This window comes from Trachinotus anak, unplaced genomic scaffold (assembly GCF_046630095.1).
Source record: "Trachinotus anak isolate AG129_WGS33_773 ecotype Australia unplaced genomic scaffold, CSIRO_AGI_Tana_v1 ptg000032l, whole genome shotgun sequence".
Lineage (NCBI taxonomy): Eukaryota > Metazoa > Chordata > Actinopteri > Carangiformes > Carangidae > Trachinotus > Trachinotus anak.
In genome coordinates, this window is record NW_027273883.1 from 22,276,870 (window position 1) to 22,293,915 (window position 17,046).

Sequence of the window (17,046 nt, forward strand, 5' to 3'; positions counted from 1 at the left end):
GCATTGATTTTATCCAGGCTGCTGTAATATTGAATGAGCAAACATATCCATTTCAATAGAAATGAGTATGGCTGCACAGTAGCACATGTTAAGTCACGCGTTTTATCAACAGTCTCCATGAAGGCAACTACAACTTCCTTCAAAGCCCTCCTGCAGTTTTTCCTTCCTGGCTTTGTGCTCTCTGTTTCTCCAGTTGTACCAGCAAGAACCAAGACTTGGATCCAGTATAGCAGCACTTACAAGAAACAATTAGTAGAGACAGTGAGCCAAACAGCAGATTTCCCAACAATATCTGGAAATGGTGTCATGCACAGAGGACTAGAAACTATTAGCTCTAAAGGAGAAAGGAAACATCAAGTAATAAAAAGTTGCTACAGACTTGAGGGAAAGTCATGTATTCAGGTTAAAGACGTTTCTTGTAGCCAAATAGTTTACAGAAGCATCAATCAATTATCACTGCATTCATTTAGAGAGACAATCACTGTAAATGTATGAAAACGTTGAGGAGATGATTGGCAGCATCTACAGTTCTCTACCCTGTAGCTTTGTCTTACTGGATCAGTTTTGGTGGATTGCTATGCAAACTCATGCATACATTAACTGAGTAGCATCAGCTGCCTCATTCGTGCTTCATCAGCTGCTTGGCTACCAGCTGACAAGTAAGGCCCAGTCATGGTCATACTGGTGTAAAACATGGCCATTTAGTTTTCCCTCAAACAGAGATTTTTCCACCCGAACTAACTGTGTAACAGAGGCAGAGGGTGGAAGTGATGGATGACTGAAGGGAAAATCTCTAGCAGCAATACCTTCATGTTTAGAGAATCCATTAATCAATTAATTAGCTGTCGGACAGAAAATAAAATAATCCTGATAATTTATCACCTTACCATCACATATCATTGTTTCCATGAATTGCGTGAATAATTTATGAAACAGACGTAGTTGCGGATCATTCCTTCAAGTTCAGAGGTCGAACGCAGTAGTTCTTTGCCAAATTGCAGAAACTCATAAACTATTCTCACAAATTCTTCTAATTTGGGAGAATTCAAAATCTGGTTACAGATTTTGAGGTTAAAAATATGAGAATTTAATTTAGTAAAAGCTTTATTTTTCACTTGCAACTCTTGTCAAGAGGGGTCACAAATAGATCACTGCTTTATAAGAGGTTGCTCAGAGACTGGGAACCACTAAATGCTCAACTGAATCTAGATGGATTATGTGACAATAAAAACATTTTTTAGTTGCAGTCCTATGAGATCCCAACCTGAAGGTGTTATACTGACTCATGATCCAACAATCAAGACCAGGACTTAGTGATGACTAGATGGAAAATAACACTGCAGGGTTAGAAAATCCAGGGGCATGATTCTTAAAATTTACATGACAAACATGCAAACAAACACACAAATACACAATCACATCAGACACACACAGTCTGCACATCTCTGTCTTTCTGTCACACGTACAAACACACTGATCACTGCACTGTAAAGTACCACACTGCAAGGCAAAGACACACACAGGGGATGTGGTACCTCTCACTCTTGTGCAAAATATGATTTTTTCATCATTATCCCACACTGTGGCGCCTCCTCATGTCTGGGAGCAAACACAGGCCTCAAACTGTCCTGACTGCAAACAGTGCTCTGTAATCAGCAAACTGGTGATAATCTGAGCGGCCAGTTTGTTACCGGCACCGCTCATCGTTCACATGAATGCACCATGACGGCAGCACACAGAGACACTTCAAAGAGTGTTCACGCAGACCTGTGGACGCTGAAATAACATGTGATTATGGGTAAAATAATATCCCAAAAGACAACTGATAGCACCTTGTGTACTGTGTCTTCCCACCAGATTTCATGCATCTTTTCTTTTGTGGTTTAAAGGTGAAACGTAAAATCCAAAGATCAGCAGCAGCAACATCAGGATGGTGTGACAAATCCAGAGGAACAAAGACAGTTTGTGGTAAACAACCATATGAAGGCTGGAAAACATCCAAACGCAACTGTGTTTGACACTTATTCATCACACTATAACCTGGAAGCCCCCGTGCCCTCTGTTTACCCTGCATCACTCCAGACATGACAAATAGTGCAGAATGTCACCTTTGCCACAGATTCCCCAGGTCAGGAAACAGTGGTACAGCAAAGCATGACAGAAGGAAGCTGAGTGTACGTAAACATGCTCTTTAAGTCGGAAATGTGGATACAGTCTTTCACACATGGGTCAGTCGCTGAAATCATTTTAGCTGTGGCACAGAAACAGGGGAAATAAAGACAGGAAGACTGGCAAGTGTGTGTGTGAGTGGTAACTCCCCGAATACCTACAGACAGGTCAGGGAATTCCCTGTTACTCTGATTAGGGAGGTGTGTGTACACAGTCAGTAGTATGCTGAATGAGTGCATAGCGTGCATGACTGACAGTGAGGATTCAAGGAACATGCCATGGCTGGACACAGAAAAAGATCATTCTGTTTTTAACAATGGATAAAAGAAACAGTGCCTTTTAAATCCATCATAGTTCTTATTATATTTAGAAAACTTATTTTGGGCCCAATTCACCTCAGTAAAATGAATATTACATCTCTCAACAAATGTCACAAGCCTACACTAAAGTGTTTTACTGACCTGACAAAATGTTAAAATAAGAGTCTGATTTGATTTCCCTTTCTTTTTCCAAGCATGCGGGAATGCAATACAAACACATTTGCAAACCCAACAACATTTCCTGCATAATAAAAGTTATTTCCGTCAGACAATAGAGGAGAGGAGGCTGCACACACACCAGGACTTCACCCTGTCCCTCACTTTAGTGTGTCACAGCTCTAAAAGGACTAAAAGGCAGTAAATATATACTTAGGATTTTGATCATGACTTTCAGCGATGATGCCTATTTATGTTTTTGTCAGTATAGGAGCAAGAGTGGAAACTGAATCACAGAGCACAGTAGGCATTATTTATGTCTCAGTCACCGATGGGACTGAGTTTGTCTGTGTATTGAAATAAATAACATTGTGTATCATTTCATTCAAATAGATACATTATCTGTATGTTTGAGATTTGACTGTGAAATGTTTCTGTTTCTTGTTTCTGTGTTTTATGTGTATTTGTCGTCTTTTGTGAAGCACATTGAACTGCATCTTTTTTTGTATGAAATTTGTTACATACATAAAGTTTTATAATTATTATCACTACTTGGTTTCTTAAAAGCTTTTGTATCTGCTTTTTCTGTGTCTGGTGTCTTGTAGGTTTATCCAGGGAAACAGCACATGCTGCACTGGAAACCTCCTGCAGCATCAGTGGCTGGTTAAGCTGGATCTTTACTTAAGGTTATTGGCTGTAGTTAGCGGTGATAGCTTCAGCTCTCAATTTATACTTTATCAGTTCACCCTCTGATATCACCACTGCAACATAAGACTCATACTGTGTTTTGTACTTGATCTGACAGAATCATACTTTAATTATATTCCTCGCAGACACAGTAATATCAGCAGTCAGCTGAGAAATTAACTTGACTAGAGACAGCCGTAGCAACATTATAACAGGTGATCTATGGAGTAGTGTTGACTACAAATATTATAACCAAACACATAAAAAAAAAAAACATCATACACTTGCCATTTTAACAGATCAGTATTAAATGATGTCCTTAAACACATCGTTTGAGGTTATACTACAATACTACACCATGCCCACTCCTCTGACAGAACAGACGGGGGGAAATGAATACTCGCCTCTACATAAGCTGGCTGTTAACCTATATTTGCCAGAGACCGGGTGCAGTGTGACAGCAGGATACTATAGCTCCTAATGCATCCAGGAGCTGTCAGTGGGTATCTGTTACTGGATAAAACAGGAGGAGACCCCCCCCCCCCCAGCAAGTGCAACTGACACTGAAATCAATTCAGGGATGAGATGGAGACACAGAGACACACACACAGACACACACAGTAAATCTGACAGCTTCCTGATACTGTACATGAACAGGCCTGTGTTCACATGCACAGATACACACATTGATGTGCACAGCTACTAAAAATGTAACACAAACTCTTAGTATCATGACACACAGTTTAAATATCTGATGAATGAGCATCGAACTCTGAGGTACCCTCTATATAAGTCAGTCGAAGTCCTTGTCTAACTTTTGCACAGTGGTGAGATCCAATAAATAGTTTCCTATTAGTGTGAGCGTGTGAAGACTCACACACACCTTCCACAGAAAACCCAAAGTGTCAGACAGTCACTCATCTGTAATCATGTAAAGTTTTATTCTGGGACATTGATGAACCTGAGGCCGAGGATGTTTGCTCAGTGCAATCATCTCTGAAGTTTTGATCCTAAATATTATCTGGCTTCTCCCACTATCTTGGTCATTAACTAATCCTGTGATTCAACATCATGCATGAGCACACTTCCTGGGAAAAACAAGTGGGTGGTTGATGGCCGGGGTCTGTGTGTTAAGTCAGCATGGTGTTCATTTATCAGGAAAATCAATGTGAGCGTCTCAGCCCTAAACCAGCCCCATCATTCTACTCTGACAGCCACAAACCACCACCTCCCTTCCCCACCCTTTATGACTGGGGAGTGGCATCACGACACCATCAGATCACATTTCATCTTGCTTTGGACCTCTCTTGGGACTTCATCTGGTCTTGAGAACTATCACACGTTTTATTTTTGCTTAAAAAGTCACTTGAATAAATAACTGAATAAAATCAAAACAATGAAATTGATGAATTGATGAATTGATTGACAGATCAATTCATCAACTAACCTGCACCTTTGACGGCTTCTATTAGATTTAATACATTTAGGACTTAGATCATACTCCCCAGTCACTGTTGGAGCGCTGCATCTCATGTTTCTTCTGAATGTAACATATGTTTGCGCTTCTTTTGTCATTTGTCTTTTGCCATCCAGCTCTCCTATTGCACAGGGACGGCCTCTCCTCAGGTTCTAGTTTTCCTTTGCCTTTAGATGCTATGGGTTTGTGATAAATGTTCTTTGATCTTCACAGAGAGCTCAAGCTGGGTTGGAAATAGTTGCTGTAAAACCCCTCAATAGCTAGTGCACAGCTCTGCACAAATAAACCTGACTTGACTTGCTCTGCCCATTTTTTCTTCTGTTTGCCTGCTTGTGTTATCCCACTTCTACACGTATGTCTGTCTGCCTGTTTAAAGGCTGCTAAGAAATTAGCACAGTTCTACCTATGAGACTTTACTAACACTGTTTATCATCAGCTCTATGTTATCTTTCTGGTCTTTGTCCTCCTTAGCATCACAGTGATCTAATTCTTAGCATTCTCCAGCTAGGGACAGGTCCCTAATCATGAAAGTGAGGACAGGAACTGGAACGGCACGTGCGCATAACTTGTTCTTGAGAGGTAAAACCTGACAGGTGAAGACATAACTATAGGAACGAGCAGAGTGATGAAGAAAGATTACATACAAATGAGGACAAGTGATGCAAAGAAGACAGCAGACAGAAAAAAAAGTGTTACTGTCAATAATTTCCCTCCATTCTGTGTTTTATGTGAAAACCAAAAGACTTCATGCTACATCTCAATCCACCTGTCTCACACACACTCACACACACACGCACTGACACAAAGTAGAGGTGCCCATGCATTAAGCACAATACCACCACTAACTTTAGCTGAGGCAAGATGATGTTTTACTTTGCATGTTGGCTTTGCATGGGAAATGTGAGGTCTGAGGATACCTCACTCAGACAGTGTGCTTTTCAGTCCTAGTCAGTATTTGTCTGTTTACACAGGCTGGGATACAGTGACACACTTTTCTTTGTCCAACAGCACAAAGGTAGTTGACATAAATCCAGCACACCAGTCCAAACCAGGCAAGAGGAGCTCCTTCTCCGCTTTTATCCACACTTGTATCCACCTGAAAACATTTGTTTTTCATTGTGAAATGAAATTGAGAAGCAGAGTTTAAAGTGTCTGAGCTGGGGGATATTCTGAGCTTCCGCTGCTTCTCAAACAATACCAGTCAGACACCCCTCCCTGTCTGCCTTCCTACTGAGACGCAGTAACACAGTAAAAATGTCCCCTTCATTCTTCACTGTCCAGCTTGTTCATTTCATGTCAATCCCACATAACGCACAGTCAAGTACACACATTTCTGACTCTGGGAATATAGAAATACCTTTCAGAGAAGTAATCTCATTTTGGATGGACCTGGAGCTGTCCATTGTGACTTTTTGGCCTCCTTGTGAAGAATGATGATGCCGAATGCTGTAAATATTGATGAGGATTCAAAAACTTCTGTTAGGCACAACTGATGACAGAACTGATGCTTTCTCTGAGTCGATGCCTGTGTCTCTCCTTGGTCACTTTCCTCCTGTCTCTGCCACTGCAGCTCTGCTGACCAGGACGCTGCTCTGTTTTGGTTCCTGTGATACACCATGTGCACAAACACACACTCACTTACACTGTCACACACACACATACACACACATTTTGTGTGTGTAGGAATCTACACAATGCAAAGCTCCTCCCTTGTCCCCTCCTCTTCCACCTCCTCTTTCACCTAAAACCGGCGCCTCAGTCTGTCACTGCAAAGTAAACTCAGCCAATCAATGAGTCAAATTACTACCTGCTGTGCCACAAAGCAGCCAATCAGGATAAAGAATGGATTAGCTTTCAATCACTATGAGAGTGACATTAGGAATGAGTTTGTAGAGGATACGGGGTGGGTGGAAGCAAGTTGTGTGTGTGTGTGTGTGTGTGTGTGTGTGTGTGTGTGTGTGTGTGTGTGTGTGTGTGTGTTCAAAACTGAATCCCAGCACCACACCCAGATCCCTGCTGTAATTCCCAGGATGAGCCTGCTGCTTACACAGATTAACCACAAACATATAGAGAGATACAACAACTCTCTCTAATTCCTGACCAAACCAGCTAAATGCTAATTGCACATTTACCAGTAGTGAACTCATTACCACATAATGAAACAATGATTTTTTTGTGGCAGTTTCTGTTGGCAGTACAAAAGATATTCAGCAGGAGCTCGCATGAAAAAGATCATGCTAAGATTAAAAAACTGCTGCATAGTATTGGCGAATTATGCAAATTGATTATTGTTGCATTACTGTAATGCAACAATAATATGTTATATTTATCAGCAGAAAAAAACTGTTATGATGTCCATTCTTCCAAATTAAACAAAAATATGTTGTATTTTTACAAAATATTGTTGAGAAAATAATCTGTTTAATGATGTCACAATGCTATGGTTTTAGTTTTTTTTTTTTAAATAATTTGATTAGATTTAGGGAAAGGTCATGCTTAAGTTGAAATGAGTTCGTTCTTAAATCTTCAATAACAGATTTTTTGTCCACTTGGGGGCAGCAGAAACAGCTTGTAAATACAGCCCTGACATATTTTCACCTTACAAAGTTGCTATGGCAAAATTGCTCATACACATCCAGTGGACACTGCGCAACATTCGCATTCATTTACAGGCCATAATAATAATGAATCTTAGTCTAATGGTCACTGTCCTTCCTGCCCTGTTTTGGTCTCCACCTTCTCCTAGAGAAATATCTGGCTCTTTAGATGCTAAATACTCCAATATGCTTGTTGCTGAGTTCAGATGTTTGCTGTTTTTATGCTGAAAATAGCTGCGGCTGGAAAATAAGTTGTTGAAAGAGAAGGGAGTAGCAGGTCTGAAACACAAACAATGATCCAATATAAACTGAAAAACTCATTTGAGCTGAGGGGAACTGCCAAGTCTGGTGTGTCTGTGCAAGCAGCCCCTTTCTGATTAGTCATTTGATCCCTCATCTATATAAAAACATTGATTGGGGCAGCATTTAGAATATGTTGTGACTTTGTAACAGGACTAAATAACAAGTGAGGAAAGCCTTCCCATCATGTACCAAAGTCAGATCCACTTTCAGTTTTGTATTAACCACTGTAGCCACTGGAACTTAAGAGAAAAAAGTCAAACAGTAAAAAACAAATCTTTGAATACTTAAGTGGAAACAGGCGTCAGCAGGAGCAGCAGCTTCAGTGTAAAGACATGCTTCTTCAACAAAGAGCAAATAACAATCCTCATGTAGCTTTCCCATATAAACACTGCACTTGTTTGCCCACTGTGATAAAAGCCTGGACCTAAGAAATGGGAAAGACAACTGGTTGTACAGTTTTATAGCTGCAGGCATGCTTATATGCAGCAAACAGCAGACAAGTGCTGTGCTGTTACCTGTTGTAGTAGTCTGCCGATTTATTGTCCTCAGTGCTAAAATGTAAAACTACACCAAACATCTGAAAGTCTCCTCAGCTCAGAGTCCCTGAGCTGGGACAAAAACATCTTCATCTGTGGCTCTGCGGCTCAAATCACAAATCTACTGCAGCCACTAGACCCCTGATGTAATCCAGTCAAAGCTTTATTCAATTCCTAAAATCTGCTCAAACGTTATTGATGTGAGAATAAAACGCTGATGATCATCTATCATTAAACAATCTAAGCCTCCTGTGAACAAATCCAAAACTATCCTTAGTCAATCACTGACCTCCTTTGTACTGACTGTGTGGCTGACATGTATTGTAAGCGTTCACATCAGCCACTCATCAAGCCTCATCATCACCACAGAGTGTACCCAGTAGCACAGGCTGCAGCCAAAGCCACAGGAAATGGACAAAACTGTACCAAATCAAAACCTAACAAAATAAATGATGGCAAATCAGTGCCTCCGCTAATAATCGGTTAGCCTCAGTCTGAGCTCAGACAGCAGGCGGCCTTGTTGCAGAGCTATTATTTGATTCAGCTCTTGCATGGCCTCTTGTACATAATAAAGGATGTCTGGAGGAAACGACTGACACTTTTTTGGCAGCGGGGAAAATCTAGCTGTTCTGCACTGTCAAGGAGAATTCAGTCGTGTGTGTGTGTGTGTGTGTGCGTGTGTGTGTGTGTGTGTGTGCCTGTGTGTGTTTTGTGAGTGTGTTTTGAAGTGTACAGCTCTTGGAAGTGGTTGTGGCAGGCATCTCTTGAGTACTTCTTGAGAATTTTTTTTATACCAGTCTTATACAACAGAATGACGCACACAAGCATGTGAATTTGCAGATGGGCCCAGCTGTGTGTTTTGTGTGTGTCGAGTGTTGTGACTGCTTGCTTTGGCTGACATCAGTGGCCCTGTGGACCTGTGCCCATCTCTCTCGTTCCATGCCCGACTCTTGTCACACTGACATGTTCCATTAAGGACAGCCAGACAAAAGAATAAAAGGATGTTTATACTGAATTTGTTATTAACAGCAGACAGAACAAGCACTTTCTACATGAACTGATCAGTGAGAATATTTGTCGTTTTTTTTTCCCTCTGGGTTTTGAAGATAAACAGAAATGGCTCAATTTGAAAAATAGCTGTTGGCAACACACACTATGAGTAAGTGAAAAATAACCAGTAAAAAATAAAACGGATGGACAAATAGACAAATTAATGAATTTGTACGTTAAAGCGATCATATTCAATGACCTGCAGAATCATACTTTGCATTGCTTCTAACAGGTAACACAGTCAGTTAAAACTATTACGTCTTCAGAAATTGATTTAGCTGCTTGACCTGCAGGCTCTAACGTTACGTCTCTGTCAGTAGTGTTACTTAACATGTCCAGTTCTTGGAAGGACAAGGAAAACCAGGCCCATGCTGACTCTTCAGAGTAGGTAACCTCCTGTAACATAACAGGTGTAGATATAAAGTTACCATTACTCTCAGTTGGCTATCTTATGTGTGAGTACAGGGTGTTCACCAAAGGACTTGTTTTCCAAGTTATCAGATGTTTTTAGAAACAAACAAGATCCAAACAGTGAATATTGCTATGTTGTGAGCAAATGCAGCATCTGTTCTACAGTAGACAGCACATAGCTCAGTAATGCTAAGTGAGATGGCTCTGACATTGAGTGGCCCTGTTTGAACCATGGCTGTTAAGAGAGCTGGATATAACATTGCGTCCTATTCATTACAATAAAACTCATTACCAGACACATACCCTGTAAGTGCTTTTCGGGCATTAGCATTGGTCCTTTCTCTGTCCGAGCCATTAAGGCTTTAGACTACATTAGAGAAACTCCCCGGCAGACAACTGTCTGCTGTCTCCCCACACATACTGGCATGAAATAATTTGATGATAAATAATCTGATAATGCTTAGAAGAAAAATAAATCAATAACAATGACAAAAAAGAGGCTAAATGTTTGTAGTTTTGGTGAGAAACTAATGTTTAAACTAATGCTAATGAAACTAAAACTAAATGTAAATCTGGTTGTAAATATAAAATTTGTGTAGAAAGCTGATTTAAAAAGTACTAAACACTAAATGTAACAGATTTGATAATAACTGAACTCAAGTGTTTACACCTCCACGTGCCGCTCCCCAAACTCACACACTGGGAAGCTCAGCTACTGCGTGTGTTTAGTCAGAATATAAATCTCACTAAGCATTAAAACACCTGAAAGAGGGAAATTACTCTTATCTAATCGGGAGCAATATGTGTTTCTGTTCTTTATTGGGCGACATGAGTCATGTATATTTGTTTAGTAATTCACTGATTCCAGCACAACACTCACTAACACATGGCCTGTAGCTGGATATTCAATCACAGATAATGCCTCTAATTGCAGTATGGTGAATTCCTCAGTTGGAGGATGGTGGGACTTAATTGCAGCATGCAATGAAAACCTGTGAGTAAGCCGTATCTGATGTGGATCTTAAAGGAGGTTTGGTAGCGGATTTCTCAAGATTATCTGCATCTGTTGGAGATTTATTACATAATTAAGTCGAGGGCCTGGAGGCAGAATTGAAGAATACTGCCAGTGCTTAAAGGCATACCTGGACTTCTCTCAGAGTTAACTACCTAATTCATCAGGTAACATGGCAACACTGTATATTCTTCTTAAATCCCTTATTTACCTTTTGCCCTATGCCTAACATTTGGAATGTGCAGACATCTTCAGCTGGTATCCTCTTCAAATGTTTAACAGAGATGTAAAACAAACCGTAGACCTGCAGCTGCTCATATGGTTACACACTGCAGCAAACACAGCTTACATTGTCAAACACTAACTCTTGAGCTGTTCAAGGTTACAGGGATGAATCTTTCAGCCACTGGCAGTGTTTCATAACCAGGTCTTGGGAGGAATGAGAGTTATGAGAAGCAGAGCTTTTGTCATGCCTCCCCAGGCTGAGCCGGACTTATTTGCGTCTGTGAAGCTTTTTAAGTCCAGCACAGACTTATAACAGCATCCTGGCAATCTACACAATGGCTTATTAGCAGCCAGGCAGCCTGTAAAATGCTGAGGTTTCTTTTTAAAGGCCTTTTTTAGGAATCTTCTCTTCACTTCTCACTAACAAAGTCGCCTTTCGCTGCTTCCCTGATGAGTTCTCTAGAATCCTGCCTATCCTCCACTTTATTGCCTTTTTCAGTGTGTGTGTGTGTGTGTGTGGAGAGAGTTTTTTTTTTTTTTTTTAGCATAATTTTGTTGTTTGAAAAACTAAATTTGAACAAATACTTACATGCTCACATGCCCACATGCCACAATTTACCAAAGAAGCGAAAACTACCACAAAAAGAAATCTTCAGCCACGTAACGAGAGGTGCAAAAGTAATTGTGGATTTTTTTGTTATGTGTCTTTGTGATCTTAAAGCAATGAACTGTACAAATGGGTATTGTCTGCAAACTTTCAGACAATACTGTATTTCCTCAAAGGCATTCATGGTGTTTTTACTCAGTCCTACATACAAAAAGTGATGAAAGAACTTGTGTGAAGAATGCTAGAGAGCTCGAAACAGAAGTTCAACCCTGCATTGTTTGTTTTGGAAAGTTACAGAAATTGTTGGACACAGTCCGTCGCACGTCCACTGTTTGGAAAGGGATTTCAGACACTGACGATCCACTGAGGACTTTGAGGAATCCAGATGACAAGGTTTAGGTTCAGACAGGACCTGGATTTTTCGGACCCTACATGTATTTTTCCCTGCTGTCGAAACATTTTTAAAACTACATCTTTATACACACTGTGGATATAAAACATTTATGATTATATGTAGCTACAACTTCATACACAAGCTTTGTTTGCTACCCTGTACCAGTGCTGTTGAAAACTGACAGCTCTACACAAATGTCTGTGTTTCTGTGCGACATAACAGAGGGTGACTGTGTGTGAGAGGACACTAACTATCAAACAGCAATGCATCATTTTCAGTTCTACTGTTTTCCCAGTTTCTTTTCAACTCTGCTTTTTTTGATTCTCTTCACCTGAGAGTGTTTTGTAGTCGTGCCGGCTCTCAGTTCGGCTGCCGCCGGCCCCTCCGCTCTGTCTGCATCAGACTGGTAGCCCTGCTGTGGACATCCAGACAAAACATTCCTTCTGTCTGAGGTCACCCAGCCACTCAAATCTCCGGCCCAATGTACCAGCTTAGAGCCTGGGGCAGCAGTCAGCGGGAGACCAGCCTCCCCACTGAGAGAGACACTGTCTGTGTTAGCCAGTGATAAAATAGTTAAGCCAATGGACTAAATGCAACAGATCCCAGTGTGTCAGTCAGGGATGGGGTATATTGTGAAGGGAAAGAATCACTGCAGGCAGAGAAACCATGTCAGTGTCAGGAAATCCACAACTTAATCTCAAATTTACATCATTGTTTCAGCTTTGGATTTACTTAAACCATCACACTGTTTATTGGATGATCATTTTTCTGTTGGATTTTACAGATCCATGTGTTGTGTGTATACAAAGCTGACAAAGAACGTGTAGAAGAGACTCCATGTTGACAGGCAAATACCATGCAGCTGTTACAAACTCCCATACTGATCTATGCAAGACTGATGAGGAATTCTGGGAATTGAGACACAGCTAAAAAACAAGGCAGGGAGCAAATGACCCTTGCCGGTTTCCTCCTATCTATGCTCCACCCTTCAAGCCCTAAGTCCAGGTCCCATGGGGGCCTTCAAGTTGTGTGAGGTCGCTCCCTGTACAGAGCCTCCTGTTTTGAGAGGTGGATGAATTACTAACAGTGAGGTGGACGCTGGAAGGTTCTGCTCCAACTCACATCCTATTTGCAGAAGGGAGAAAAAGGCGGCGTGATTTCATTAAAAAACTTTCTGCAGTGGACCTGGAGCAAGCTGGGGTCCCAAAGGTCTCACCGCCCACTCTCTGACTCACTAGCTTTAACTCAGAATCAGTTGGTTGGAGCTGGACCAAGACCATCACTGGAGAGATGCTGTCATTTTGGCTTTATTTAGACTCAGCTATCAGCTACTGAGAGAAGAGGCTAATACATGCCTTGATTAAAAGATGATCTTAGGATCCACATACTGACCTCAGACATATCCAGTATGAAATGGGAAATGATGATCATCTATTTCAGCTACTGCTCCTGGTGTCCTGGAAATCAGCTCAAAGGTTTTTTAATGCCATAAGGATTTCCTTAAAAGTCCATTCCTTTGCTTTTTTTCCCCTGTGAGGTGTGTTGTTATGAGGACACTGATCCACTAGGGGCTGTACTTAGCCAGCACAAGTAGAAGTGAGAAGACTTGACAACAAACTACATATCATGATCCTTTCACTGCAAGAATTTACAGTGATGACAGGTCATGAACAATATATGAAAACTAAATGTTTATCAAAAAAGAGGAACAGAGTACAGATGGAAATTCATTCATTACTGATAGTGAACTTAGTAACATGCATACTTAACAAATGGAATGCACTTCCTTTTATCAGTTATTCACTAAGCCCGCAGTGTTTCTACAGGGAGAGGCAGAAACCTCCAGGGAGCTGTAAGCTGGATGCTTACATCGGGCTGGAAACACTAACTGTGCCAACGACGCCTCCCATGGGCCTTAAGGGAAAGTACATGGAGCTGGCAGAGTGTGTGTGTGTGTGTGTGTGTGTGTGTTGTGGGCTGTCATCGCCATCAAACTGGTCAGATTTTACTGGTGGAGCGTGTCACTGCTGCTATGTTTACTGTTGTAGGCACAACAAAGAGGAGTCACAATTAGCTGAGAGACAGACACTGAAACGTGTCCTGACTTTGTCAAGTGGGAGCTGCCTCATGAGTAAACACACTGCTGTGTGCGACTGGTTCCTCAATTAATCATTCATATGATGTTCCCTCTGGTAAAAGTGAAAGTGAGTCAAAGGATAAAAGGGAACTTCTGAAGCTCTCATTATTTTACAATTTTATTAGTGGTGTGTTTGAAAAACCCGAAGTGAATTCAAGTCTTCTTATATAAATATATATGAAATATCTTTTATTCAATCTTTAATTATCTAAATGTTCAACTTTTAAATAAAAGTAAATTCACATGATCACTGATAAAGTATTACTATGAGTATACTGCATTACCAAAGGGTGTAAACTACAGCTGCACCTTTTGTTTTTTTATTATCGATTAATCTATCAATTATTTTCTCAATTAATTTATTCATTTAGACCCTCAAATTTATCATTCTGTCTGACCAATAGTCCAATAGTTTTAGACCTAAACTGTATAAAAATACATTTAATCTCAATTTTTTAATAATCAATTAATATTTTCAGTCATTTTTCAAGCAAAATCACCAAACATGCTGGTTCCAGCCTCTCAACACCATTTACATCATCAGTACAATAGTGAATCAAATATCCTCACATATCTTCACTTTAGATTCTGTGGGTCAATGATGTGCATTTTTGGCATTTTAGTGATGAAATGATGAATTAATTCTGCAAGAAAATAATAGGGAAAGTTAGTTGCAGCTTTAATTGAGTTTGCTGTCATAGAAGCCTATGAAAAACCAGACAGTATTACCGCGACAATTATGACAATTAACTGACTCATTGCTTCAGGTGTAGCATACACATTCTGTAACCTACTAGTATTGCGTTTTTTGAAAAGTATGATTCACACTGTGTTACGTATCAGGCCATTGAATCAGCAGAGACAGTTTTGGGGGTCAACATAAAAGCTCTCCAGCGGGAGTCCTGAGGCCCATCCCTGACAACAGGCCTCCCGTCTCACCTTACAACATCCCCCTTCATCTAAACAAACCAACCACAGACCTGATCAATGCTAAGTGACAGAACTGGCCCCTCTTTCTCTCTGCTCTGCTTTTTCTTCCTCTAAATTTCTGCTTACAATCTCTTACCCAGTTTCATTACAGCGCTCTATCTCCCTACTTCCCGTCTTGTCTCTCTCCCACACTCTCTGAGTGCCTCATCATCTTTTTCTGTCTCCGTTATGCATGACAGGGAGTTTCTGCTGGAGGCGCCACTCTGGCTACTGGGCGCAATGCTCTGCTCCCAGGATAGGTTGCCGGACTTCTGTCCTACATGTCTGAGAGATTTACATCAATTCTTCCACACACCTTTCCAAAAGGGTATAAAAGTTGACACCAACATGTACATCTCTGTTCCTCTACTGATTCTTGCAGCCTACTGTAAGACACAAGAGATCCACATAGTGAGGACCTCACTACATTTCAGATCTCTTGAATCACCAGGATTACAATTCAGCAGGTGTGGGGCCTTCTGACTCTCAACTCAGACTCATGATTAAAGAAGGTAACACTTCTTTCCTCTGTTCATGAAGAAGTCTTGAGTAGCAGTAAGGCTACCTTTGTAAATGCAACTGTCTGAACACTAGCTTGTGAGGCAGCAGAGGGACTGCAAATTAAAAAAATTAATTTGAAGAATTTGCATTCAGATGTTTGTTTTTTTTTATTTGACAGCACTACACACAACACAGGAGACTGATTCGGCTTCAACACTAAGTTTGTAATGATCCTATGTAATGAAACTATCCCTAAGACTTTGTACATGCTGTGTGTTTCTTGCTTTCCCATGAAGCACTCTAAACTTTAGGTTATTAGAAACTCTTATCTTCCTAAATGTGTTGCGCTGTACAGTTAGAGATCATTTTATAATAGTTCAATGGTGCAGCACTGGCCTTAGCACAACTTTACACAAAGCATAAACCCCAACAGAGTGAGTAAACGTCCTGTCATATCATATTCATGACCATTAGTCCCGGCCCTCAGCTGTGAATTCATGGTATGAACGTAAACCAGAGGTCACTGCATTCCACCCCCCCCTCATATAAGCTCTCACTGTTCTGCTACACATCAAGCAGAGTCCTGCCTGAACTGTGATAACAGCTGTAACAACGTCATGAGAGAAAGGTAAAATATTACACACAGGGTCTGTTCCACTCAAACGCACTTTTCAAACATTTCAATCACATCCTTGACCAGATCAGAAGTTGCTGGAGAGCAACTGGAGCCACAATAGAGTCCTGAGCTGTTGTCATAGTGCAGCCACAGCACCACAGGAAGGCCAGAATTAGCAGTGATTTGAACTTTGAGATAAGAAAACGAGAAACAGGCAGTTTTTTTTTTTTTGTTTTTTTCCAGTTGTTGTTTGACCTGTGCTCAGAGGGAGAGGGTCCACACCCCTCAGAGACCCAGCGATCAACGGCCACACGAACACACGAGAGGCCCTGTTTAGTTTTACCGCAGCCTATCATCTCAGAAGCTTCTTTATCTATGAAACAAATCCTGCCTTTTATGTAACACCAGCTTGTGAACCCCCTTTTTGGTGAAACCAGAGGCAGTCACACCATTTAGGGCAGTTTTTAACCAACTGCATCTTCTGTGAAAGCCCAGGAGAATATGACTCTGGAAGGTATTTGGAGCCGCTAACAAGCTTTAGTCATCCGGCTTTGATATCTCAGACCAAAAAGAGATGAAGTGATCTGCTTTCCCTGTGGCATGTGTTTAGTTTCGGACAGTGTGTGTCTGCTCGTGTGGAAAGAGGAAAGAGAAATATAATGAATCTCAATGTGTTGCATGCGTGTGTGTGTGTGTGTGTGTGTGTGTGTGTGTGTGTGTGTGTGTGTGTGTGTGTGTGCACGTGGGGCACATTCCCCCTGCTGTCAGCTGTGTGGGGTGACCTGCTGTGACATTCCTGGCCCGTGTGGTGACTGTCACACCGACCGGCTCCAGTTGCCCTGAATGCCACTGACCAGCAATAAACTCATTGCCTTTCAA

The 17,046-nt window shown here is 41.1% G+C and overlaps 1 protein-coding gene across 10 annotated transcripts in view; it reads right to left on the bottom strand.

Annotated features, from left to right (window-relative positions):
• plecb (plectin b) overlaps nt 1–17,046 on the bottom strand; it is a 126,271-nt gene that overhangs the window by 85,773 nt on the left and 23,452 nt on the right. Inside the window, exon 1 of one of the 10 annotated variants that reach the window (XM_071468859.1) lies at nt 6,167–6,499. The exons of 8 other annotated variants lie outside the window; for them this stretch is intronic. In XM_071468859.1, the coding sequence (XP_071324960.1) occupies nt 6,167–6,212 (46 nt within the window). In that variant the 5' untranslated portion in view covers nt 6,213–6,499. Of the gene's footprint in view, nt 1–6,166; nt 6,500–17,046 lie in introns of those variants that run through there. One more of the 10 variants, XM_071468861.1, reaches the window with a different exon arrangement.